This window comes from Chenopodium album, chromosome 26 (genome assembly GCF_948465745.1).
Source record: "Chenopodium album chromosome 26, dcCheAlbu1.1, whole genome shotgun sequence".
In the NCBI taxonomy this organism is placed as follows: domain Eukaryota; kingdom Viridiplantae; phylum Streptophyta; class Magnoliopsida; order Caryophyllales; family Amaranthaceae; genus Chenopodium; species Chenopodium album.
The window spans coordinates 13334604-13362463 of NC_137859.1; the positions used below are offsets into that span (position 1 = coordinate 13334604).

Genomic DNA, 27860 nt, shown 5'->3' on the forward strand with positions numbered 1-27860 from the left:
GAGATGTTAAACTTGCTTAACAGAAAAGTATTTATACTAAGCATGCAAGGATCCTAAACTAAAACATACTTAAACGACGATTAAAACTCCTAATGCTGACATGCGCCCGATCGGGCGAGGCACCACTTGATCAGGCCCGCCTTTTCGTCCTTAGAGTCTTCTCTCGCTCCCGGCCGGGCACGAGTTCAAGCGACAACAGCTGCTTCACATACTCCGCCCTGCCCGGTCGGGCGCGCCTTCGGGCGGGAGCTCTCTTGGCCGAGCAAGGCCACTTGGGGACAATGGACTCCTCGTTTGGGCTCGTAACTTCGGCCCAAACCAAATATCCTCCTTGGGTCTTGAATACTCGGTCCAATTGCCTTGGAATCTCAAATACCGAGCCCTTAATCACCGGTGCGATGACTCTAACCGGCCTTGGGCTACGAAGGATGATCGTGCTCCTCCAATGTCCGTATATGAAAAACCCATGAAAATGCTCCAAAAGTGCAATTTCCTACAAAACTCAACCAAAACTATGAAAACACTATAAAAAAACCAATTAGTGATAAAAGTGGCTCTAAAGAGCCAAAAACACTACTAATTATGACCGGGGACGGGGGTAAAATACTATATAAATTAGACACATCAAACTCCCCCAAGCCAAACCTTTGCTTGTCCATAAGAAAAGAGCTCCTCAATTAACATATAAAACATGCCTCACCCCAAGTAAACAAATCAAGCACAAACGATTCAAGGTAAATCTAATAAACATGCTTCAATATCAATCAATCTCATTCATCCAATCACTCATCCTCCCCGGCAAATTTCAAATAGAGCAAACCACATGAGCATATAGAATTCAAGACTAGTGCTCGCACACTCAACTCTCATTTATGTGGCGAGTAAAAGATGTACTCGATCGCTCTCCAACCCAACCCCTTTTATGTGAACAATGCCCTCCCAAACTCATACACTCGTGTGTTTAAAAAGACATACACTCAACCTATTAGTTTACTCGGAATATGTCAAGTCATAACTTGCATTGATAAGCAACACTTTCACATCTACACAACTCTATGCACAAGGTCGGAAGGTCTTTAAAGCTTGTAATGTAAGGCTAGGGTAAAGGGTAGGAAACATATGGGAATATGTGAGAGAAAAGCTATGCTAAAAGGGAGCCAAATCCTAATAAAACCCATGATAAAAAATAAATAATGATCAACATCTCCAACATATCCAACTCCAACAAAAATCCACCAAATACAACTCCAAACATATCAAACAATCCCAACTCTTACAATTCCACTCATAAAAATATGATAATATAGAACTAGAGTGAATAACAAACTCCAACTATCAAACTTGAAATATCTATACTAATATATTAAAAGGCGTTTATAAAAACGTCCATGCGCCACGTAGACTCTTCCAAATTACGCCACGTCACTTCACTAATAATTCATGATGCCACATCAGTTCACAAACACTTGATGGTGCCACGTCCCTTACCCAACATCACAGCATGCCACATCATCATTAAATATAAAAAAATTATGAAGATAAGAGGATTCGAACCCCAAACCACTTACAACAAAAGTGACTATTTAGCCATCTAAGCTAATTATCTAACATGTTATAAATATGAAAAAGAAATATTTATATATATATATATTTTGTATCTCGGATTGTATTATTGATGAGATTCATTCTATGTTAGCCCGGTTTTGGTAAGAGGCTAAAGGGACAAAGCGAAAAATGCATTGGGCGAGTTGGGAGAAACTATGTCTTCCGAAATCTATTGGAGGAATGGGGTTTAGGGACCTAAAAATCTTCAACCAAGCTGTTCTAGCAAAGCAAGGCTGGAGACTCAAGTGTGGCCCAAATTCTCTCACTCACCAGGTTCTTAAAGCTAGATATTTCAAGAATGGTGATTTCGTTTCGTCCTTGAGGGGTCATGATCCTAGTTTCGTTTGGAGAAGCATTTGGGGTGCTAAGGCATTATTGTTGGAGGGGATAAACTGGAGAGTTGGGAATGGTAATTCCATAAGAGTATGGGATGATTCTTGGTTACCGGGGGAAAATAATTATCTTGTTCCTTCTCCGAATTTAGTTAGCCCCCTAATCTTCTCGTGGCAGACCTGATCGATTGGAGGCAGAAACATGGAACGAAGCGACCATGCAGCAACATTTTAATATGACTGCTGCACAACTAGTGTAAGATATTGGTGGCCATCTAAAAATGGTATTTATTCTACAAAATCTAGTTATTAGCTTGGTCGACTTGGTCATGTCACGAGCTGGAGAGAAAGGTTAAGCAGTGACGGGAACAAGATTTGGGAGTTGGATTGCCCTCCTAAGCTTAAGAATTTCCTCTGGAAGGCTTGCTCTGGTTCCGTTGCTGTCATGGGAAGGTTGTATGACCGACATATACATGAAAATGGATAATGTGGCCTTTGTAACACCGAGAGAGAAACAATTATCCACGCCATCTTTCAATGCCCCAATGTGAAAGGTATATGGACTATTTCCCTTATGCCTCGCTGTTAGTATATGCTCCAAGTTCCTCGTTTGTGGATAGACTGTCCAGGGCTTTTGACAAGTTTGAAAATCACGAGTTGCTGGTTTTTTTTGGCTTTTGCTTGGGCGGCGTGGGCTTACCGTAATTCTGTGGTATTTGGGGATGCTTGGAACAATGATGTGGTGGGTGCGACGGGCTTTGTCAAGCTAGTATTGGATTTTGAAAATTGTAATGCCATGGTTTGTGGGAAGCTTGTTAGGAGTGGGGTGTGTTCAAGATCTTAGTGGAGCCCCCCTTTGGATGGTAAGGTGCATATCAACACCGATGTTGTGGTGTTTGAGGGTAATGACGTGGGGTTAGGGGTTGTTATCAGAGATGAAGCGGGCTGCCTGCTTGTCGTGGTGGTTCGGAGAGATTACTTCAGGGGTTCAGTTGGGATTGCTGAGGCACTTGCTGCGAGGTTGGGAGTGCGGACTGCTTTAAGGTTAGGATACACCAACGTCGAGCTTGAGTGTGATGCCATTAACCTGTCAACTGCTATCAACAAGAGGAGTAATGGGAGGTCTGCCTTTGACTTGATTGATGTGGAGGACATTTGCTGCTTAAGTAATGAGTTTGCTGACTTTTCTTGTTTTCATATCAAAATGAATGGTAATGTGGTGGCGCATCTAACGGCTAGATTACTTCCTTTTATTGGAGTGGAGCAATTGTATGTTGATTCATTCCCGCAAGGAGTGACTTCCTTGGCGGTGCTTGATGTAATTTGATGTTTTGTTATTAATAAAATGCTCCCTCCCTTGTTTCTTCTAAAAAAAAAACCTCAATGAATCAAGGCCTCCTTTATTTGTGGTTGCCTTCGGTTTGTCTCATTCGTGAAATTCATTGATGGTTTACAAGCTTGTAAAACTTGTTGGTTGCTCCTTGATTTGTTCCTCATTTGTCCTGTTTTGATTATTATAATAAAATTTAATCTCATTCGCCATACACGTACGGTCTCATGTGCACAACCATGCAGACATCCACCCCCTAAAACAACAAACCAAGTTATATTTGCTTTGGAGCCATGAAAACATGATGTGGGTTAATTACACATATGGAGAGTGAAGGAATATTCAGAAGCAAAACAAAAAGAAAATAATGCAAGATCAAACATCGAGACAATGAATTAGAACAACAACATAATGCAAAGTAAAATTTAGACAAACTGTCAAATCCATAGTTACATAATACATCTTCAACACACGGAGAATAACAGAACATCATAATCATTAGGACATGACATCAATTATATATATATTGGTTTTTACATATATTGGCAGGTAATTTACAAATACAATGGCTCTCCAAGCTAATTTGTAGATAGTAGATGAGAGCACAAGCAACCTGCTTCTTTTCTTAACAAACATTTAGGCTCATACTCTTCATTTACCTTACATAACACACAAAAATTCTTTAAAAGGGTTTGACTGAAAATGTACTCTCGGGCAGGGGCGTTCGTACACATATTTATAACTTAATGGGATGCTTAAAGTGTAGATGATGATGATGATGATGAGAAGATGATGATTATAATGAACATTGATTGGAGATGTAAATAAGTCTCTGCGGTCAAGTTGCTGTAGATGACAATCGAGGGCGATACAATAAGAGAAAACACAAGTTGATCTTCATGATAAAAAAAGAGGTGTTTATCTAGTGGCATTTTCGCAAAATAAGGCAACACCTTTTATTAAAATGAGTCTTTCAAATATTGATTTATTTACGAAAATACCACATAATAAACGATTTTTGTTTAGTGCGGGCGTGTGGCTCCCTCATGCAATAAGGCTTGGAAATGGAAGGTTTAGGTTAAAACCCCCATTGACATCACAATTATTCCACAACTTAAAGGTGTTTTTAATTTCTTTTTTCATGTATCATCGTTTGATACTAGAGAACATTTGTAGAAGAGTGGGCTCACTCCTTCATCCACTAACAAAACCACTTTCTCTCTCTTCCAAACCCCTAACCACTTTCTCTCTCCTCCGCCATTTCACACCATTAATGGATTCCACTGAAACCTCCCTTCGAAAAGCCCTAGCTGACAAGCAAGCCGCCGTCGATGCTCAAGCGAACACTGTGAGGGAGCTCAAGGGTTCCGCCGCCGCCGATAAGGCCGCCATTAACGCCGCCGTTGAAGGTTTGAAGGGTTTGAAATTGGAGAAGGCTGCCATTGAAGAGGAGCTTCAGGAAATTGTTAAGAGTAATGGTGGTGAGAGTAAAGAGGCGTTTCGACAAGGCGTGATTAATACGCTTGAGAGGAAGTTGTTTTATGTTCCTTCGTTTAAGATCTATGGTGGTGTTGCTGGATTGTATGATTATGGTCCTCCTGGTTGTGCTGTTAAACAGAATGTTCTTGCCTTTTGGCGTCAGGTATTATAAATTATTTAATTTCGAGATTTTGTAATGTTTTTGAATTCGAAGTGAATTGTGTAATTAATTGCGATGATTTGGTTTTGGTTAATTTGGGATTGTGAATTGGTTATGATTGAGGTTGAGTAGGGCTTTTATGTGGGATTTGAGATTCAAATTTGAACATTTTTGTGTTTGAATTGGAAGTGAATTGTGTAATTAATAGTGATGAATTGGTTTTGATTGGTTTGGGATTGTGATTTGGTTATGATTGAGGTTGAGTTGGGTTTTTATGTGGGATTTGAGATTCAAGTTTGAAAATTTTTATGTTTGAATTCGAAGTGAATTGTGTAGAAAACTGTGATGAAATTGTTTTGATTGGTTTGGGATTTTAATTTGGTTATGAATGAAGTTGTGTTGTGTTTTTTATGTGGGATTTGAGATTGAAGTTTGAGCATTTTTGTGCTTGAATTGTGTAATTAATTGCGATGAATTGGTTTTGATTGGATTTGGATTGTGATTTGATTATGAGTGAAGTTGTGCTGCGTTTTTAAGTTGGATTTGAGATTGAATTTTGAACATTTTATTGTTTTGATGTTTATTTGTTATGATTGGTTTGATTGTTTTGAGATTGTGATTCGGTAATGCATGAAGTTGAGTTGAGTTTTTATGTGGGATTTGGAGTTAAATTTTAAACTTTTATATGTTTTGATGTTTATTGGTTTGATGGTATATTGGGTAGGAATGCATGAAGTTACAATGAATGTTTTTCTTAGTTGTCTATTATGGAAATGGAAAGTAAAGAAGAGGCTGATCATGTTATTCACGATATATGTAGTTTACGACTGTTAGCGGACCAGGGAGGTTTGGTCGATATGTACACTGGTTTATTTTTGAGTCTGGTTGGTATTTAAAAATAGAATTTGAGAAAGAATTGCTCAAAATTTCTAGGATTTACTCAATTTAGTAAGGATTTTGTGTGAAATGTTTGCCACATTCATTATTATTTCGTAACCTTGCTGTGAAGTCTGTAATCCGTAATGCCTTGTTGGGTTTGTGTAATCATGGTGGTTCTTGTAGGAGATTTAGTTCTTGCACTTTCATTGTTCAAAGCATATAATTTTTTGTTGTGCATGTACAACTTTTACCTATTATACCAACATTGACTCTTAGGTTTAGTTACAGGGATAGTTTTGATTCACATGCTTATCATATACTGAGGATTATTGTGTTGTGGGATTTCTTTTAAACATTTTTTAGGTAGATTGGATGGGGGGACACCAACACCCCAATGTGCTGTGCTATGAAAAAATTAGAATAGCTATCATACTTCTTCTGTTCTCACTATTGTTGTTAATATCATTTACTTTTACCTACTTTTCAAATCACTTACGCTCAATACTTCAAATTGGCATGTGTTATAGAACTGAAACTTCTAATATTTTGTACTGCCAGCATTTTGTCATGCAAGAAAACATGTTGGAGGTTGATTGCCCATGTGTGACACCAGAAGTTGTGCTAAAGGCCTCAGGACATGTGGATAAGTTTACTGACCTTATGGTTAAGGATGAAAAGACCGGCACATGTTACCGTGCAGACCACTTGATCAAGGATTTCTGCAAGGAGAAACTCGAGAAGGACCTCAGTCTGTCTGCAGAAAAAGTAGCAGAACTCAAACATGTATTGGCTATGCTGGATGATTTCTCTTCTGAAGAGATGGGCTCAAAGATAAAGGAGTATGGTATAACTGCTCCTGACACAAAAAATCCTCTTTCTGATCCATATCCATTTAATTTGATGTTTCAGACCTCAATAGGTCCTTCCGGCGTGAGCCCTGGGTAGGTTTGTTTGTCAAATTCTCAAAACATATGTTTGCTGATTTTGTCTGCCCCTTCCTCTGGTGAATCAATGACCTGATATTTTTTTTTTGGGCCTTGTAGGTTTATGCGACCAGAGACAGCCCAAGGTATTTTTGTGAACTTCAAGGACCTGTACTATTACAATGGCAATAAGCTTCCTTTTGCTGCTGCCCAAATTGGTCAAGCCTTTAGAAATGAGGTCTGTAATTTTCATTGTTTCTCTGTGAATTTAAGTTGCTAGTTGACCTGTCTACCATATTGTTGGAGTCAGGTAGATTCTGTTTGGGTCAGTGTGTGTTGAACGCTTATATAAAACCTTGCATGTTAGGCCGGTCAAATTATTAAAAAGTCTATGTGCTATGGTGGGCTTGTATGACTTGACTGTGATGTCTGTAGAATGTAGTGTGGATTTTCAATTGTTTCTTAACTTAATGAACATATGGATTGCTCATTTGGGTTTTGGCTTTGAGGCATACATCAAAATTATTTCAACTGTTATCTAGTTGTCGTAAATGCATTCTTCCTGCACTTCATCCTGTGTATTAGGTCATTTTCTTTTACTACACGTGCTCTTGATATTGATATAATTGGAATCGGCGGAGAAAACAGACAAGTTTAGGGTAAATTGCAGGCATGAGGAATGAAATAGGGGAAATTTTCACTTCATTCTTATCATGTTTCTCCGAAATCATAATATCTTATTGTCATTATTGTGTTTCAGATCTCTCCAAGACAAGGTCTTCTTAGGGTTCGTGAGTTTACGTTGGCAGAAATTGAACATTTTGTGGATCCCCAAGATAAGTCTCATCGAAAATTTCCTGAAGTAGCAAATTTGGAGTTTTTGATGTTTCCAAGGGAGCTGCAGGTATCTGGGCAATCTGCAAAGAAGATGGTCCTTGGTGAAGCAGTTAGCAAGGTTAGTTTATGTTCATGTTTTGATGTGTTTACTCATATATGATTCCTCTGAGTGCACTCTGAGTAACATCATTATATTTCTTGCTGATGTGTTATGTTCCTTGCTATACAGGGCACTATCAATAATGAAACTTTGGGCTATTTCATTGGGAGAGTTTACATCTTCCTCACCAGCCTTGGAATTGACAAAGAACGATTGCGGTTCCGTCAGCATCTTGCAAATGAGATGGCTCATTATGCTGCTGATTGTTGGGATGCTGAGATTGAATGCTCATATGGCTGGATTGAGTGTGTTGGCATTGCTGATAGATCTGCATATGATTTGCGTGCTCACACGGTAAGGTTTTGTTAGCAAATCTTATGTTGATTTTATGCAGCTAATACATCCTTTTCTTTTGATGTAATCTGAAAACATTTTTGTAACATTTACTTGAAAAAAGGGATATCAGTGAAGTCCATGAACTTGCCATGAACTTACAAGTTTTATAAATTTGTTTAGGATAAAAGTGGTGTAGCTCTTGTGGCTCATGAGAAATATGCAGAACCAAAAGAAGTAGAGGTATAACCACTTTCCTCTCTTTCTATAGATTATTCTTTTTTCAGGTCTGTTTATTAAGTGTATGGTACTAGCCAACTGTCTTGATGTACGTATGTGATATTCTTTCAGAAAATTGTTATCACTCCAGTGAAAAAGGAACTTGGCCTTGCATTCAAGGGTAATCAAAAGATGGTGGTTGAAGCATTGGAGGTAATAGTTAAATTATTTTCCTTCATACTGCTCTACATTGAGACTATAACTGGTTACTTCATTATAGTGGAATGCTATGTTATATGTAAATTTGCCCTGGTTCGACTCATGCAGGCCATGGATGAAAAAGAAGCTATGGAAATGAAGGCCAACTTGGAGTCTAAGGGTGAAGTGGAATTCAATGTTTGCACTCTTGGGAAGAATGTGACAATAACAAACAAGATGGTAACTATCAAGAAGGAGAAGAAGAAGGAACATCAGAGGGTTTTTACGCCATCAGTTATTGAACCATCATTCGGCATTGGGCGAATTATTTACTGTTTATATGAGCATTCTTTCTATACCAGGCAAAGCAAAGGCGGGGATGAGCAATTGAATGTCTTCCGTTTCCCTCCACTTGTGGCTCCAATCAAATGCACTGTGTTTCCCCTGGTTCAAAATCAGCAGTATGAGGAAGTCGCTGCACAAATTGTTAAGTCATTGGCCGCAGCTGGTATCTCGCATAAAATTGACACCACTGGTACTCTTCTCATCCTTCATTGAAAATCTTTGGCCAATAATTGATTTCAAAGTTTAATTTCTTTCTACTTGGAGAAGGAATAATGACACGTATTCCTGTTTGTGTATATATGATTCATGGATTCTCTTTGGTTTTAAATGAAATTCGTTGCATGCTGAAACAAAATTACATTGGTAAATTTGGACTACCTTTAACTAAAAATAATAGGGAGGTGAGCCAATATTTTAAGCTTTGCATGTGTGAAGTTCCTTTTTTTTTCAAATTTATCCCGTGCAAAACAACTATAACATGGGTAAACCGTAAACTTGAGCTTCTTTCAACTGAAATAATATCACTTTTTTTATTGGTCATAAACTCATAGTTCACTTGTTTGGACTTATCAAAAGTAGTGGCATCTAATCCGTGAAAATAAAAATTTAAATTTATCTTTAGAAGCTTTTACAAGATTATTTACAACTGATCTATATACTTCCTCTGTTTTTTTTATTTTTTTTTTATTTTTATACTTGCAACACCTTTTTTTTTTTTTTTTTTTTTTTTTTTTTTTTGGGCACGGAGGGAGTAACATGTTGCGAATAGTGCAAAAAGTCAATGTTGCAATTTGGATGGACTAATGGAGGGAGTAACATGTTTTCCAAAGGGAAAGTGTGTCACTAGAATAAAAGGAGGTTTAAGAAAGTAAGTAACTTAGAAGAAAACAGAGGGAAAGATTTTTTTGGTATCGTTAAATGTAATTTTGCGTAGTTCTAGGCTAAACAACAAAAGCCTGATGGCTGATTCCATACATTTTGGTCAAACAACCATTCTAAAATTTAATAAAAAAAAAAAAAAAAATTTGACAGTCAATTGCCAAATCTCCCAAAACCTTAGGGGTTGTAGTTTCAAGCACTTTAGGTACAGTGTTTTTTTAAAAAAGCAATTTAGGTATAAATGTGTAAGGCATGGGTGTAGAATGGGTAAACCCCATACCTTTTGTCTTTTTAAGAAAATCCCATAAGGTATGGGTTTTAGAAACCCAAGGAAGGAGGTGGGTATGGTTCATACAAACCACTAGGTATCTAAAAAAAGGAAAAAATTCATACACTTACAATAACCAAACTCAAATATTAAGAATCAAGTTCCAACCCCATACCACCTTAGTTTTATTCCTGATTCCAAACCTATACCATTACGTGAACCAAATTCCCCCTAAATTTTCTAGGGCCCTTTACACTTGTATAGATCTCCAAGGTGTATTGAGCAATCAGTCCTTGCTATTATAAAATGGATCAAAGCTCTCAAAAGGAAAATCAAATTTTAAGTAATTATCAGTAAATTTGTTTCTATATAATGCCTTAAAGTCTTAAACACTTTTGTGGGATAGTACCATAAAGACTTTTTCCGCCAACTAGAAGAACCTTATGAGGCCACTCCCTTGGTCGGTAGCAACTAATCACCGGTTTCCTTGCCAAATAAGTCAAGGTTTAAGCTTTTGTCTTTTTATTTTTTATTTTTATCCTCTTCCTTATTCTTTCTCATTTTCATCCCGTGCATCTTTCCTCCCCTCCCCACCCCCCCCCCCCCTTCCCCCACACACACACAATTTTTTTTTTGTTTTTATAGATTAAATATCTTTTATATTATCCAACGGGGCTATTTGGGGAGATGATAAGTAAGAGGGGGGGGGGGGGGGAGCATGACTAATGTATCTGAAAGCTGCAAGGCAACAATAAAGGGACGTGCTTTTAGTTAAACCTCCTAAGCTAACATTGCTTTCCGATAAAGTAAGGATTGCTGTTTCCAGAATGATGGAAGCCCAAAGACGCAAAGCAAAGATCGAGAAAATTGAGGTATCAAGAGGGAAATAAGGTATCAATTTGCTGGTTCTATTATAACCATGGTGGTGGTGGATTAAGGGTAGTAGAAATGGAGTTGTGATGGTGATTTGTTGAGACCCAAAACAAAGAGCAAAGAGGATGAGAGCTTGAAAGTTTCAGAATTAGTTTATTTGTCCTTGGTAATTTTATGTAGTTGTCTTTTCTCGGCGGGATTACATAATCAATCAATGTATGGCGGGTAATTATAGAGCTTTATCTTAGATATATAAATTGATTAACAAATTGAGGTCAAATCTTACTAGCTAACGAAATGAGTTGAATCAGATGAGTGAATGAGCCAGGTTTTCAATGTGCAGGGAAAATAATTTGGATAAAATTTGAGAACGCTTGAGCTTATGGTCTAATTATGAAGTGGGTTTTGAAGTTTTGTAAGAATTGTTGCTAAAGGTGAAGCTTAGTAGTGGAAAATGGTTTGGGGAGGAAAGAAAGAAGTGACTGGAAAGGAAATAAAGGAACGACAAGTGGAACTTGAAAGAATAGGTCAAAATAACAATTTTGGTTCATGGCTTGGTAACGGAAATGATGCGTGGTTACCAATCGTGCTGTGGTTGTCAATGTGCGTTTGATTTCAAAATCTTATAGGATTTTATAATTGTTGTAAGCTATTTGATTAGGTAGAGCAGACCATTAGAGGCTTGAAGCCATTACTAAGGAGAAATGGGTTAATCTTTCATTGTATCTCTGCATAGCTTGTAACTTTTGAATTTTTGAGTGAAATGTTATGTTCAATGCTTGGTGACTAAGGGTTGAAACATATAATTGGACGAGATTTGGTGTTTTTGATAAACAGAGTACTAAATTAGGGACAGTTTTTGGTTTGAACTATTGTAACTCTTTGAAATTACTGCCCAACTGAAACGATGTGGCTGTATATTTGCACCATTCTAGCAATTTGGATAATGGTTTGATAAGCTTCGAGACAAATAAAATTTTAGAAGGTGCTGTATGACATTTTCTTGTATTCCACTTTGTTTTAGGTAGGTGCTCTCAAAATAAAGAAGGGGGTGGTATTAGAGTCATGATAGTGAGTTGATCTGTGTTTTCAGAGGTGCTTCTTGCTTATGTTCACTTGAGAAAATTTGATTGGTAACCTGAGTAGTATTGTTTAACTTCCCAAAAGCTGGTATTCCAGGAGGTGTTATGATCATAGTGTTTGTTTAGATCACATGGGAATATGAGATTTAGTTTTCTATGGGAAACTCTGTTTCATGGGAAGCTACTTCTACTTTTCGTTTTACAATACTTTTCTCTGCCTTATGAAAATCTCACCTTATAGGCAGGGCTCGTAGAAGTTGCATCCTTACAAAACCTTTGATTCTGTCTGCCCCATTTTGGCACGTAAAGACTAAGAGTATCAGCATTCAGTAGCTTACCAACCACCGACATGACTTTTGCAGGTACATCAATAGGCAAGCGTTATGCAAGGACCGATGAACTTGGAGTACCCTTTGCAATTACTGTTGATTCAGAAAACTCTGTCACGGTTCGGGAAAGAGATAGCAAGCAACAGATCCGGGTCAATGTTAATGAGGTCTCATCCGTTATTAAAGAGGTGACTGATGGTCAGAGCACCTGGGCAGATGTGCAGTGGAGATATCCATCTCATTCATCTGCATCCGCTGATGAGTAAGAAGAGCTTCTGAAAAAAGAGTTGTTTACAGAGGCAAGGATTAAAAATAGTGCTATTTAACTGTATGTGTTCATGATACCATATATGCTGACAGCCATTTTTCTCCTTAGATAATTTATCAATTTGTCACGCTGTATAATTTTTTTGTTCTGAATTAGACAATTTGGATATATTTGCATTCAAATTCATCTCGGCAACATACTCTTAGCAGCTGAAATTGCCACTTCTATGAATTTTACATCTAGAGCATCTCATTTGCTATTTGTCTCTTTTGACAAAATATGCCTCCCATGGTTTTACGAAAAACTTAATCATTCATGTAAACCGGTAGTATTCAGCAAATTTCAGGGAGATAAACCCTAGTAATGAAGAATTTTCAAGTTCTGAACTATGCGTGATGTGATTCCACAAAAATTACAAGAAATAGCACAACTACAAAAGACTACCTAGAAAGGAAGATGGTGTGGCCCAGCACCAGCAGAGATGGAGTTGCTTGTGTTACTAACTTACTAGAGCTGCGTTCGGTATGACAAAGCTGGCGGAGTTGGTTGGGACGTACCAAATGGAAAGGCGTGGGTGGGAGTTGAAGATGGCATCAATATCCCATCCTTGGCGTGCAGCAATTGCCACAAGGAACTTATAACAGGCCTGCCTCCAGGCACCTACATTTTCTCCTCTCTCCTTGAAAGCTCATCTCAGGGCGTTGGATGAGGAGGAGAGCGTGGCTGCGTAGCAATGCACATAGTGCCTCATTTTGGGTTTGTTGATGTACGTTGCTCCCGCTTTCTTCGCAAACCTGAATACCTGGTTGGTTACCTGTTTTTTTATATTTTTATGAGTTTGTTATCCTTGGTTACTCAGAGTAGAACAATGCAGTAATACACTTGTTAAATTGGATACATTAGAAACTTCAACCCCTTTTTATAGAACAACAGTCGGACTATGAAAAAAGCGATATTGTATACTTCAATCAGTGTATCATACAAAGGTCTAAAGAATCAGCAATTTTTACCTCAATTTCGTAGGGAGTTAACTAAAGGGAATTACAAAGTATACTATCAATATTATAGGGTTTGTAGCCAACCTTCATTTGAACACCAGCTAATCAAGAATTTTTTTACTCGTTGGATCAATTTAAATTTTCCACACAAGCATAAAAAAATGTACAAGACGGTGGTAACAAGGAATTATAGAATGTTACTTCGTATTTTATCTAATAATTTTTTTTAGAGTACATGTTTTGAAACATTTTTCATATCGTTAGAAATTAAAAAAAGAAAACTTATACAATGAATTTAGACCAGTATGAATTTTGTTTGTGTTTTCTTTTTAGGATTGTGAATTTGTTCGGGATAACAAGACATATAATATTGTGTTTTACTACTCCTTAGTATAAAGAATTAAAAGTAACAAAACATATAATATTGTGTTTTACTACTTCCTCATCTCAAAGAATTAAAAAAATAAAGACACACCAACTATATGTTCAAGGAAGACTTCAACCTCCATATGTATGCAAAGGCAACATTGCCAAATACAGTGAAGAAGCAAATAGTAGTACAGGATTAAGTACCTAAAAATGCTTCTAAAACAAGAGGAATGCATGATGTATATAATGAAGATTGGAGTCACATGTTCAGATCAATTGCCACATGATTGAGTGATATTAAGTTCAGCTATAAGCGACGTACAAAAAAACAAATAAGAAAGATCCTTCTATTGTCAATAATGTTGCTTACAAACACAATGTACATTGCTCAAAAGAACCTGTATAAGATTTACAGTATTTGACTGACCAAGTATAAGATGTACATCAACTATGTGCCAAATACCGAGTATTGCCTGACCAAGTGTTGCAGATTGTTGATGTGCTCAAAAGAACCTGTATAAGATGTACAATGATATACAACAGGTATTAAGATTCAAAAAATGAGTGCTTCTCGCTATTGGAAAAAATTCCCACTGGGGGTATAAGCAGCTTCATGGCTAAAAATAAAATCAGCAGTGTATTTTCTGTTCTTTCCTCTGATCTTAGTTGATCTTGAAAGACGTCAATGTACTGTACTTGATTTTCATGTACAGATGTAGATCACCACGTAAATCTATACATTCCAGAGAATTTTTGTACCCTCTCTATGTACATATATCTATTTACTAACAGTCATACACATGAGAAAGCTACCTAGAGCTGATGATTAGCAGATGACTACCAAAAAATATGGACATTTGTTTTTTCTCGCTCCATTTCATTTCAAAAAGCGTAATTCAATACACCAGCTTGAGCTCCTAACAATGCTTTCATTTCTTTCACTTTTCTGGTAGAAAGTTGTTCAATGTTCGGGAGTTCTGAAGCTGGCACGGTACTCAGTAAAATCTTCACTGGCTTTCCTCGGTAGCTGTTACTGATCGAAGTTCCTGAATTCCTTCTCAAGGGAATCAACATTGACATCCGTACATTGATCAATGTTGAGGCACTGGTAGAAAACTACACTTGTTCCAGAGTAAACATATTCTTTGGGGTAGGGGTCACAAGAAACATTGATGTCCTCCAACTGCAAGGAAAACCATATATGAGAAAATGCCCAGACAACAATTGCCATTGGTGTGTTGTGTGTGAGCGAGCACAAATGAGAGAAAGGGGGAGAGCATGCTTGTAGTAGCCCTTTTATTTACTAGACTAGACTTACAAAGTGTGAGCACCTTCACAGCAATAATAAGCTTACAAAGAGCGGGAAAAATACTAATTAGTAACAAATAGTCTTGATTTTCATGCCAGAAAAACCTAATTGTTGTACCCTCAATTAATGCAAAATCAACATCAAAACGCCTCCATTCGTTGCACAATTCTCGTATCAAATTGACATTGTTACCGATTCTTCGAACGTCATATTTGAAAAGGTAAATTTCTGCTCCAGCTGCGTTTCTTGCCGGTATTAAAATCGGGTCACCATTACCAATGGGTTCATCAGCTTTTACTGCATCCAATGGGCGTCTTTCGGCAAATTTGGGTCTAAAGAGTAATGTGTGCAATTCAGGAGATATTGTGCACCTACGAAGAACATCATTTTCAGTCAATTCTTTGACGGTCGGATCTTCTGCCATTTTTGTGAAATTTAATGAAATGCGTGTAATGATGATGGTGACTGTTGTCGACGTATCAACTAAAGAAGATTCTTAGAAGGTTCTTGTCTAGGGGGTTAAAACAGGGTGGGACGTGGAGGTTTAAAAAGGGGTTCCGTATATCTTAAGGGTCGGTTCATATTAACTCGAATGAGGGTTTAAACTGATTTAATGAACTGAACTGTGCTGAATTAAACTGAATTAAACTACTAATAGTATTATTGTTATTATTGTTATTGTTATTATTATTATTGTTATTATTATTATTATCATCGTTGTTATGCTAAAAAGTATGAAATTTGGCTTTAATTATCATTAGCAATATCATTTAACATAAATATAAACTGAACTTATTAGAGCTGAACTGAACTGAACTGATTGGAGCTGAACTGAATTGAACTGATGAACTTAAGCTAAAGAGAACAGGTCCTAATTAAGCTGAACTAAGCTAAGGAGTTTTGCTAGAGTTTTCTCTAAAATTGACAGAGGATTAGTCAATGATCTTTGGTGTACCAGTTTTGAACATTCTGATATGGCCTTTGTTAATGAAGGTGATTTTGATCATTGTCCTAGGGTGGTCACAGTGTATCCTTACCAATGTTGTGTTAAAAAATCTTTTAGATATTTTAACATGTAGAGCACTTATTCAGGATTTGAAGAAATGGTGAGGCATGCTTGGGATATCTCTGTTTCAGGGACACTTATGTATCAAGTGGTGCAGAAATTGAAGATTGTAAAGAAGGAGTTGTTGATTTACAACAAGAATAATTGTCAGGATGTGGTGAAGAAGTTCCAGATTGCTGCAGACACTCTCAATAGAGCTCAAACTTATCTGCACTCTAACCCAAGAGACATGGAAGCTATAACAGCTAAAGTTGAGGCTAGGAGAGAGTATGGTACCGCAAATAAAATGTACCTATCTTTTCTTTGACAAAAAGCTAAGGCTGACTGGACTATTGTTTAGGGTAAAAAAAATACCCCAAATATCATATGTTAATCGAGAACGCATTGAAGAATTTACCAAAAGCCTCAGTCACCTGTTCGATTCAAGTATTATGATCAGCATGGTCCATGTTAACTTCTATTCATTCTTACCTACAAGATATCTTAGTTTGGTAGTATTTTATTTAATAATTATTGTTAAATGCTTTACTTATGTGAAGGCGGGGTAATTCTTACCCTTGAACTGTGCTAGGATTGAGCCCAACATATATCGTCTATGTTTGATAAATTATAGTCTTTGTTAAAAATAATAGTTTATGATTGGCTTTTAGTAATCATTCGCATTCAAAGTCCTGAAGGAGTAATTTGCAAATGAAAGCAATTATTTAAAAGAATTTGTTGGAAGTGTCTCTTTTGATGTTGAAACACGAAATTTCTTACTCTTTTCACCCGCTACAGAGTAGCTAGCAAGCTCAACAATGGAAATTGTGCATTATATATGTTAATATGTATGTAAATATGGAATAAACAAGGCAACAACTTGGAGGATAACACCATTTAGTAATGATTAGAAGAAAATGATAAGGTTAGGTTACAATATGAGGCATAATGGTGCTTAAACCAACCTTTTATTCTTTTCTCATCTTTAAACTCTTTTCACCCACTTTTGGTTTTGGCATACATTCATGAATTTTGCCAAATTGTTTCTCTTCTAATTTTTTTGCATTAGTACCTTCCGTTGTGAGAGGACTGCTTAATGTTCTTTTTACCTTGAATAATTTTATTTTTTTTTTGGCATGGATGACAGTTTAACATTAAAATACGTAGTAATTTTTTTTTCTCATATTCAAAAATAATTATTTTATAGAGCTTTCAAATTGGATATTCGTCTATTGCTCAAGGGTGGGGATTGTTTTAGTGAAGAAAAAACCTCCATGCTATGCCTATTCAAAGCTGTATCCCGTGTGTGAGGGTCTGATTCAGAGATTTGGCTTCAGTAGAGTTTGTTCTTAACATCACAAATTCACAATTGTCATTTATATTCACCTTCCCTAGGTTCATGGAAAGCCACCTGTTTGGAGTAGCCAAGCTACCATCACAGATGTTAGAGTAGCCTCCCTCTGCAAATATAATGCCGAGTGGGATATTGATGCCTGCAAACTTTGTTTTGATGAGGAGACGAAAGTCGAGAATGGAACATAAGGCGGGTTCTGGTATCATGGCTGCTAAAGATGATGACCTTACAGCTGATTCCGAGTCAGAACAAAGCTGCTCCCCAGGCTTCGAATCAAGGCAGGTCAACAGGGAAGCACACCAATAGAGTAAGTGACTAAGTGTTACATTTTAACTGCAGGAAGTGGTGTTTGCAGACCTACTATTCTGGAGATCAGGCAAGTAAGAAGCAAAAACAAAAATCGAGGATGGTGGTGGATACTTAGAAGTTAGAACTACTGCAGATGCCATTAAAGAGGGAGAGTGGTCCTTGCAACCAGCAGATAGTTTCATGCATGCTGGCAACAATCTTCAAGGGAGTCAAAGAAGCGGTGAAGCTGCATTTGTGGCATTTACAAATTTTTATCCCTGACAGAAGACTTCTAAAATGGTTGCAGGGAGATTGTACAGGAGCTCAACATGCAAGAATGCATCTTTGAAACATTGCAGATTTACTGTTAAACTCTCATTGTTTTAGTATTTGTATTGTTACTGGGGATTAACTCTCCTTTTTTCAGCTGTCAAAAAAAAAAAAAAAAAAAAAGAAAAAAACCAATTGCCATTTATTGTTATTGGGGTGCTTGTAAATTTAAAACATGTCATAAATATAAATAGAACTTGATGGTGGTTAGATTTCCAAACCTATACTTCCTTCGTTTTTTTCATATTGCAATGTTGGGAAAAATACTCTTATGCCTTGCAAACATTTTTTTAACATTAACAGGAGCTAAGTTGGAATGGAGTGAGGGACATAGAAAAGACAGATTACACAAAGTTCACTGCAGAATGAAAATTTAGCCTAATTGCACTCGAAACATCTAATGAAATGCATTCACAAATTTATCACTAGATACTGAAAATCTTTACTTTCGAAAAAAATTCTTATCATCAAACCATCATTAAATCTATGAACAAACACTTAAGGAACTCGACATTCTGAACTAAGAAAAAAACTGGGGTATTTATTTGTACCTTCAACTATTGTTTTCTTCTGACATTACGAAAAATCTACTAACTAAAAATGCTGCACACTAAACCTCCATTCCCCTTTCACTGGATCATAGGAGACAAACTCGGCACCTTGTTTTCCAGCTGCTTGCTTCAACTTCTCAATGTATTTCTCAACCATTTTCTCACTAGTATGCTGTTTTCCAATCTTGTCAACACATTTAACATTCAATAGAGTAACTTCAGCTGCCTTGTTAAGGCCTTGTCCAACTGGAGGCTTCTCACTCTCATCATCATACACTATCACCTCTCGATAATTGAAGTGAACTAAGGAGTCAAGATTGAGTCCACGTACATTTGTCTCCCCGTAAAACTTCACCCAACCAAAGCCATCTCGGCCCACTACAAAGTCCTTTACATGGGAGCAAAATCCTGGATTAGATCTTTCAATTGATGCTAACTTCTCAATTTTGGGCTCTGTGTAGTAGTCAGAGCGTTGTAGCTTTGGAAGCAAGAGCTCCAACTCTTTTGCACTGTCATTGGTTTTAGCAAAATCATCTTTATGAGAGATGGGTTCAGAACTGCTGATTTGGGCTTTCTTAGCATTGTCTGTACCTGACACATCAGAAGAAATGAAACTAGGATCTCTATTAAGTGACAATTATAGAGACATCAAAACTGTAGAAATCATAAATTGGCATAAATGATACTATAGAATAAGGACAAAAATTTATTCAAGTAGCTACATCCAGATGCTTAGTTTCTTATACAACACAAATATTAGAATAATAATTGGCAATCCCATCATATTCTGAGGCATCAGGAGACATATATGGTGGCCAGAATGGCAGAATGTGATATGATCTGGAAATGGGAACATACTTTATTCAAGGCTAGAAAATGAAACCAAGTCTTAGCTTAGACCGTCTCATACTTTTTTTATTGTGATACATTAACAAACTCACCTCCTTAACAAGTAATGTCACTCTCCCCTAGAATTAGAATTGGCACCATCTCATGCACGAGTTTTTATAAATCCAAAACATGAACACAAAGACAAAAGCCAATCAAGTTTCTGGAAGCCTTGTCCACGAGTCCTCCAAAGTACTAAAATCATAGATATATTTCCCAACAGAACAAAATCAGGAACCTCAACTTATTTTAACAAAACTATGTGCTTTTTGAATATCTTCTTTGTGTTTATTTTACTCAAAATTTCCTCACCTTTGTAATAAGATTTCTTATCATAGGTAGTGTCTCATTTATCATTAATCCATTTTATACTTTGTTGCCTGTATAGTGGAAATGTATGATGCATCAAAACCTATAAAATATGTATATGCACACATAATCTGCAGATCACAACCTGGCATATAAGTCTTTAAAGGATTTTAGAACAAGATAGAAAAAATTAGGAAAAGCTCCTAAAACAGTCAGACCAATTTATCAGAGCTTGACTAAAAACACACAAAATGAATGACATACCATCCTCATACTCCACAGTAGCTGCATGATTCAGTGAAGATGCCTCTTTTTTGGAAGCACCGTCAAAGGCTGGCTCGGTGGATGCAGCAATCACTGATCTAGGATTCTCCCTTGGAATTATATAATTATATCCCTTGCTTATATTTAGACCTTCTGCAGCCTGATCAAAGAAGGGCACCTATATTGGACAATGAGTGGAAACAAAGACTTCAACAAAGTAAGGGAAAAGAAAAAGTACAGATACAACAAATTCACAGAATTTCAACATAAATAATACCCTCCTCACCTTTGTACCATCACTGCTAGGATGATATTTCCTGACACTCACTTTCAAGGGCTTAAGTGAATGGTGACTTGATGTAAAATAAGATGGAACTCTGGTTTTTGCAGGTTTACTAGACACCTATTTTGCACAATAACATAGCCCGTGAGATTTTTAAAAGAAAATCATGCTAAATAAAAAAAAAATGTTTATTTTCAATGTAGCATGGAAAGCGTGTGGAAATACTCACGGGCATGCTAGAGATTCCATGTTGAATAAATGAAGAATGGGCAGAGTGATCCATCACTGGCTGGAATGTTGCAGTCTCAGATCCAAAAGGATCTTTCACAGCTATAATGTTTTCCGTGACATTGCTTGTTGCTGTGAACCTATAAAGAAATAAGATGATTGCCTCAATATTTTGTGGTTAGTCAACTAATTGATTTTTTTAAAAAAATGTATACAGCACAATGCATGAAATAAAAGTATGATACTACTGAACAAATTTTTACAACAATAAAAATGAAGATAGAAACATCAGCTTACTGTTGAGGAGGATCGGGCTGAGGCAAGCCAACATCGAGTGAAACACCTCCATTATTCCCTAATGGTTACAAGAAAATAGCAAAGAAAGTTAAAATGCTGTGCCAAAAATAGCAAAGAGACCGTTAGTATATTTTCATAATGATCATATGAACTTTTTAAAAATACCTGCTGAGACAAGAGGTGTTGTCCAGGGAGATGATGCTTGCTGATGAGGGAAGACAAAAGGAGGTTAGTAGAACAAATTAAGCAAGAAAATATTACCAAAAAAAGAAAAGAATTAAAATATCCAAGAGACAGCAATGAGCATAAAACTATAACATAATCCAAACAAGAAAATCATGTATTGCAATTTCAACCAGATCAGATGAAAATTACTTGATGAGCAACACACAGAAAGAAGTGATAGGAAGTTCAGAAAAATACTGCGCATTACTTACAATTGTATGGATCACTGAATTTCCATTGTTTGGCCATGGTTTTGTCAATCTAATAGCTTGGTCACATTCATTTCCAGTAGATGGTGAGTGGATTGACAGGTGTTTAGGTGTTGTTCTTAAGTAATCAGGCCAAAGTCTTAAATCTTGAGTTGATAACTGAGGATTATGTAGTAGCTGATTATTAGGATCACCGGCAGTGACTTGGTCGCATCCAGATCCAGTAATAATGGGTGTTCTGGTGTGAAATGCAGATAGATTTGGTGATGGGATTTGGAAAGTAGGAGTATTCATATTTGTTGAGAACGCTGGAGCACTACAGGATGGAGTAGGGATTCCCAAGAAACTTGTAGCTGAAGGAAGAGGGATGCTCAAGTGCTGTTTGTCAATCCCTTGTGCTTGGTTACTGACTGAATTCTGCTGGACTGATAAACATAAAAAACAAAATTCAAAATTATTTGATAGCAATATTATCAATAGACTTCTACAGACTACAGCAGCAAGTGATGAAGGTATAAAGAAGAGAACAAAAGATAGAAAAACTTGTAACATATTAGGCATGCATACCTCCTGATTTTAGGCCATAGTTCTCCCATCTCAATTCTTCATGGCTTTTACCAGCGTAACAAGGCATGCCTGATATTGAAATTAGTCTGCAATTTTTTGAATCATCCTTAATAATGGTTTGCTCATATGATTTACTTCTGCATCCTGTATATTTGCCACAAAAAAAATTGCATTAACTTTACATCACAAAGAAAAAGCTCATAAAATTTACCTGAACAAAGATGTGGCGGACTGGTGGGAAATCAGCAGTATTAGAAGAATGTATACAAAAATAATAATTCTGCATTTGGACAGCTTGTGATTTTGTTTGAATTAGATTATTACTACCCTCAACAGAGCTTTGGGTGGGGCATACTCAAAATAAAGTCCCTAAGGCAGCAAGACCAAGAAATGATATACTATTTCTTATTCATGGTATCCACTATTGCTTTTTACTTTTGGGTGGCAGATACATTAAGAATTAGTACAACTTTTGGCGAAGCCTTCCTTTTGTTTAGAATATGATGATTGCAAAGTAGAATTGTTATCACTACAATCTGTTAGTAATCAGACATTACCTCCAAAGTTTCCAGCATACATAGTTCAAGCGTGAAAGAAATTTTATTGCCTCACCCCGTTAGTTCAAAAGTGTTGGAAAATATATAAAATTAATCCATAGGTGTATATTATTTTAAAATAATCACACAGATTTTTAGCATATCAACTATTAATCAGGATTCCATGATTCATTGCAACTAATTATGCCCAAAACATACAAACTCTAATGACTCTGTATCACAAGTCTCTATAGGATCAACAAACCCAACCACAAGTTTCTCACTGAAAATCCAAATTTCCATAGTCTCAGTCACACTTGAGACTTGACATTGATTAGAACTGAAGAATGTTAAGATGGTCAAAAGACAATTAACAAAAACCCTCACAACAGTCACAAGTCAAACATTTTATCCAGAAATTATTCAGTTCTTCAAATTAGTAATTCCAAGTGATGATCATAACTGATATTGTTTATTCACGTAACTGAACTTAAATGGAACCCAAAGAACCAAAAAAAGGTGCAGGTGTTCCAACAATTTAAAGATAATGTATTCATAGTGTGAAATAAAAGCAGATAACAAAGATAATAAAATAATCATAAAATTCACTATTTCACCTGCTAGTAATGATGGGGAAGCCACAGAACTGGAAGTTGAAAATGGGTTGGCAGGCATTATTCCAAGTGCATTTGATGTTTGCCCAAAATTTGACCATGTGACATGTGAAGCTGGTGCATTTCTCAATGGCATGAACGCAGCTGCATTGCTATTATTATTACTGGTAAATCCAACTATTGCAGGTGGTCCACAAGCTCTCGCTGATGTATCTCCAATTCCTAGATCATAAAATGAAATATTTCGAAGAAGATATTGTTTACATCATCAGTAAGATGTTTGACATGGAAGCTAAGGAAATGGAAACCCCCTCCAAATGTAATCTATTAGGGGGTAGGGTAGTAGAACGACTCAGTGGGTCATAGAGAGCAAGAGAAAGTATAAAACACATAAAGCTCCAAAGTCTTGATCAAATAATTGGAGTTCATATAGCCTCGTGTCAGCAAACTCTATGTAATAGAATGATTTCCTAAGTTTAGGAAGCCAAAGGAATGAATCTCCTCAACAGGTGAATACTGATTTTAGACCCTGTCATCTTTGAATGCTCCGCAAGCTCACAAGAAAGAAAGTACTAACTGAATAAGGGCTAAGTGCTCAATAGGAAAAAGTAAGATATAAGAGGATAATCTATTTAAAGCAATACACATCCTGTCTATTACTCGTTGTGAAACGATGAATTGTCATATATGGGATTAAAGGCAAAGTTATCGGAATCGGAATTTTACTTTGAATCGGTGAGTAGGGTATAATCGAATCGTAGAATCGTACGATTCTACCAAATTGTAAAATTGGGCTTCAAAATGTAACAAATGACTCATACATAATTTTATAGCAATGAGAATGATAATAATATGTATTGTAAATAACATAATATCGACAGTACAAACATAAAATAGTTTTTGAAGTAATTTCGCACGCGCATAACTCAAACAATACACTATAAACTATAAAGTCGGATTATTGGTACATATTCATAACCATGAGAGTACGCGACAATTGTTATTAATTTATGAAAAAAATAACGTTGTTGACTCGCAAAATTGTTTCCCCTAGACCCATGCATAATAAAAAATTTCAATAATAATAGAAAACTAAGTGTCAAGTTAGTTCATTTTACAAGATAGCTAAAGAACGACAACTACAACAAACTCATGATATAAAAGTGTTTTTTATATGCCCAAACTTGAGTGCATAAGACTCATGAATACATTTTTATGCCCACAAAATTTAAATGGTTGGATAGATCTTAAAAGTTATTTAAATTGATGTTCATAAGCTTTATTATGAGTTAGATTGAATAATATATAAGTCATCGACTAAAGTTAGGTTCGACTATGACACCCTTACACTCTTTAGTCTAAAAGATAAAATATGTAAATGATATGGGTACGAAACTAATTCTATTCGAAAGTAGACTTTAAGAGCTTTCCAATGATATGTTATAAGCCTAATTCCGACTTCGAAATAAAAAATTATGGGTTTCGAAAAATCAGGTTTTTTGCAGGAGTGGAATCGGTAGAATCGGTATAGAATCGTAGAATCAGTATCGATTCCACCGATTCTAACCGATTCTACCGATTCTATAAGCGATTCCACAGCATAACGATTCTACCAGTGATTTACATCGTTTAGGTGGATTAGGACCGTAGAATCGTACGATTCTACGATCCGAATCGCGATTTTAATAACATTGATTAAAGGTCAATGTTTTTCACCGGCCATGAATTAATAAAGATTGTGGCATACTCCTATGCCTTAATGATTATTCCTATCACGTCATTGACAATCACTCAGTATACACTGCTACTGTTTCATTGCCCATAAAAGCATACCCTCAAGAATGATGCTTGAGAACTTTTATTAGAGATCTAAGAGTAAAGGGCTTAGGAAACTGATTAATATCGAGAGGAAACTACTATATAATGTGGATGTAATATTAAAATAAAAAAAGAAAACACAGTTAGGCAGTGAAACTATATGCACAATCATCAATGAATCAACATAAAACAAGAAGCAGCAGCATTCAAAAGTACAGTATCAATAATGAAAAGGAAATGCAGATATCTACCACATAAAGGATGCAGAAATTAAGCAAGTACCACAAAAAACTACAACTTCTTTGATTGATATTGGCGAATAGCAGGATTTGAACCTGCATCTTCTCCTGGGTAGGAGAAGACTTACCATTTTTATTATATTCGCAAATGTACAGTATCAATGTTGAAAAGAAAAGGAAGATATTCACCAATCACCACACAAAGGATGCAGAAAATATGCAAGATTAAGTACCAGCATAATGTTACAAGTTTATGTCATTTTTGGACAAATCGTGAGGACTGGTCCTACAGCCCCTCCTCGAGGGAAGAGTATCCTAAACTATAAGAGATACTGTGGCTGCTATATGTGCCAAATAGAACATATGACCATCAAATAATCATGACTAAAGAAAGTACCAATATTCAAAATCAAAGCAACCAAATCATAAACATATTAGTTAGCTTTAACTTGTTTCCCCTTCCCAGATTCTTCTTTAGATTAGGCTATTACACTAATTACAGCATAACCTATGACAAAGAGCATTGATTCAATAACTAGTACCAAATAAGTATCACTCTCTTCCATATTTACCTTCACCTATCATAAAATCTATCCAATTCAACTATTCAGAAAGCTATTATGTCGGCCAATCTAGAGGCTTGACACATGAGTACATGACACACCACCTCCCCTACGAAAAAAAAAAGAAGAGAAGAAAAACAAATGAAAGTAGAACCGATACATGTATTGAAGGTGGTAGGAGAAGTCAGAAATGAAGATGATGATGCTCCAAATTATCCAGTCGAAGCTCCACCAAAAAGTGACTTTTGTATTGAGATTTTTGGGATGGCTTCACACTCTATTGTATTACAAGCAACTGAATTATGTCCAGGAATTCTCTTATTCCCAAATAACGACAAGGTAAAAAATAAAGAAGAGGAACAAGAACCTTGTCCAAACACTGTAGACTTGAAATAAAGAATGTATAAAAATATAAATAGATAAAGGACTCAGAGTTAAAAATATCAGAAAATTGTGTGTTTAGCAAATGACAGATGAGAATGCAATAAATGATAATTGATATGCATCGGCAGTTAATATAACTTAGAAGGCCTAAGTTCTCAAACATGAACAATACAAAAGCACACGAACTACTACGGAGTAATATGAAAAATAAACTCCCCATGGAAACAAAATCATGTTAAATAGATTTGACAAGGAAGCACGAAAATAAGTAAAAGCCAAACAATAAATGCTTCAATTAAGGATTAATACATAAACCAAACATGATGATGACAGACCTCCAAATGCTCCTCTTGAAGTAGTAGAACCAAATGGACCATCATTTCCAACGTTTGTGGTCCCAAATGTTGATGACGATCCAAAGAAAGCAGTTGGTTGTCGTCCAATTGCTGGCACATAGAAGCAAACAGAGAAATCAGCACAAACTGACCAGAGAGCCATGGATTTGACTTCCACTTAAATCATATAAATTCTAGAACTGCCAAGCTATGGACATAATCATATAAATTATCAAGGGAATATTCAGAAGAAAACAAAATGATCCTAAAAATACATTGTGAAAAACCTGACATGAATCATTCATCACTTACTCAAGGATGGAGAAGAAGCCGACGACACTCCAAATACACCAGTTGATTTTCCACCAATAAATGATCCCTGATTAATGAAACTTGGGGAAGCAGTACTTCCGGTTATACTAGGAGCAAACATATGATTCGAATTGCTATCCTTTCCAAACAAACTTGACATTCCCAAAGAAGACGATGTTGATCCTAATACATTGGTTGTACTACCCCCAAAAATTAACCCTTGGGACGGTAAACTTGTAGTCCCTGTTGTATTTGGAGCGAACACATTACTCAAATTGCTACCATTTCCAAACAAACTTGACGTCCCCAAGGAAGAAGATGCTTCTCTAAATACATTGGTTGTAGTACCCCCATAAGCTGACCATTGGGTAGATACATTAGGGAAATTTGTAGTCCCCATTGCATTAGAATCAAACGGATTACTCGAATTGCTACCACTCCCAAACACACTTGATGTCCCCAAGGAAGAAGATGCTTCTCCAAATGCATTGGTGGCATTATAGCCAAAACCAGACCCTTGGGTAGATACATTAGGGAAATTTGTAGTACCCATTGCATTAGAAGCAAACAGATTATTCAAATTGCTACCACTCCCAAACACACTTGACGTCTCAAAAGGAGACAATGAGGCACCAAATACATTGGCGGCATTACCACCAAAACCTTGGGAAGCAAACAAATTACTCAAATTGCTAACATTTCCAAACTCACGTGGCGTCTCCAAGGAAGCCGAAACTTGCCCGAACACTGTAAAATGGAGAATAAAAAAGCTCAAAGCCATTCAAAGTACTATATCCACAACAACACCTTAAGTATGTTAAGCATGCATGATTATACTACGTACATTTTTATATTTAATAGGTATACAGAGACCATATCTTGCAGGTACTCTAAATATCCCAAATTTTTTCTATAGTCAATGAGAAATCAGGAAAAACTTCAATTAAGCATTTTTTTTTTTTTTTTTTTTTTTGGGAGAATGGCAAAATTTCAAGTTTTTCTATCAAATCAACCCTTTTCCACTATTTTTGCTACAAATTCGATCATCAACTGAAACCCTAGAAGAAGAAATTCAACAATTACCATCAAAAAATTGCAAATAAGTA

General features: G+C 36.4%; 3 protein-coding genes across 3 annotated transcripts; 2 read left to right on the plus strand and 1 right to left on the minus strand.

Moving 5' to 3' along the window:
* The first annotated feature begins 2529 nt into the window (after positions 1 to 2529).
* On the plus strand, positions 2530 to 3264 carry LOC145616847 (uncharacterized). The gene is made up of 2 exons (XM_081671569.1): positions 2530 to 2763; positions 2806 to 3264. The coding sequence occupies exons 1-2, from the start codon at positions 2530 to 2532 to the stop codon at positions 3262 to 3264; spliced, it is 693 nt and encodes a 230-aa protein (XP_081527695.1).
* A 1131-nt stretch (positions 3265 to 4395) lies between these two features.
* LOC145616624 (glycine--tRNA ligase, mitochondrial 1-like) lies at positions 4396 to 12677 on the plus strand. The gene is made up of 9 exons (XM_081671379.1): positions 4396 to 4909; positions 6344 to 6726; positions 6829 to 6946; positions 7469 to 7663; positions 7775 to 7999; positions 8162 to 8221; positions 8330 to 8410; positions 8525 to 8930; positions 12205 to 12677. Exons 1-9 carry the CDS (start codon positions 4409 to 4411, stop codon positions 12435 to 12437), a joined length of 2202 nt encoding a protein of 733 aa, XP_081527505.1. The 5' UTR covers positions 4396 to 4408; the 3' UTR covers positions 12438 to 12677.
* Positions 12678 to 18579: 5902 nt separating this feature from the next.
* LOC145616848 (nuclear pore complex protein NUP98B-like) lies at positions 18580 to 27535 on the minus strand. The gene is made up of 11 exons (XM_081671570.1): positions 26755 to 27535; positions 26443 to 26553; positions 23107 to 23325; positions 21954 to 22097; positions 21390 to 21811; positions 21118 to 21157; positions 20953 to 21010; positions 20657 to 20795; positions 20431 to 20547; positions 20145 to 20322; positions 18580 to 19274 (listed from the first exon to the last, which is right to left on the minus strand). The coding sequence occupies exons 1-11, from the start codon at positions 27533 to 27535 to the stop codon at positions 18727 to 18729; spliced, it is 2757 nt and encodes a 918-aa protein (XP_081527696.1). The 3' UTR covers positions 18580 to 18726.
* Between the last annotated feature and the right edge of the window lie 325 nt (positions 27536 to 27860).

What these genes read in the sequence shown, in the direction of transcription:
- LOC145616847 (XM_081671569.1), top strand. Translation starts at nt 2,530, where the DNA reads ATGCTCCAAGTTCCTCGTTTGTGGATAGACTGTCCAGGGCTTTTGACA. An exon ending in GGAAGCTTGTTAGGAGTGGG is followed by an intron (nt 2,764 to 2,805) that starts GTGTGTTCAAGA and finishes TTGGATGGTAAG; the next exon opens with GTGCATATCAACACCGATGT.
- LOC145616624 (XM_081671379.1), top strand. Translation starts at nt 4,409, where the DNA reads ATGTATCATCGTTTGATACTAGAGAACATTTGTAGAAGAGTGGGCTCA. An exon ending in CCTTCCGGCGTGAGCCCTGG is followed by an intron (nt 6,727 to 6,828) that starts GTAGGTTTGTTT and finishes TGGGCCTTGTAG; the next exon opens with GTTTATGCGACCAGAGACAG. An exon ending in ATGATTTGCGTGCTCACACG is followed by an intron (nt 8,000 to 8,161) that starts GTAAGGTTTTGT and finishes AAATTTGTTTAG; the next exon opens with GATAAAAGTGGTGTAGCTCT.
- LOC145616848 (XM_081671570.1), bottom strand. Translation starts at nt 27,535, where the DNA reads ATGGCTTTGAGCTTTTTTATTCTCCATTTTACAGTGTTCGGGCAAGTT. An exon ending in CTAGCAGTGATGGTACAAAG is followed by an intron (nt 20,323 to 20,430) that starts GTGAGGAGGGTA and finishes TGTCCAATATAG; the next exon opens with GTGCCCTTCTTTGATCAGGC. An exon ending in TACTGTGGAGTATGAGGATG is followed by an intron (nt 19,275 to 20,144) that starts GTATGTCATTCA and finishes CTGATGTGTCAG; the next exon opens with GTACAGACAATGCTAAGAAA.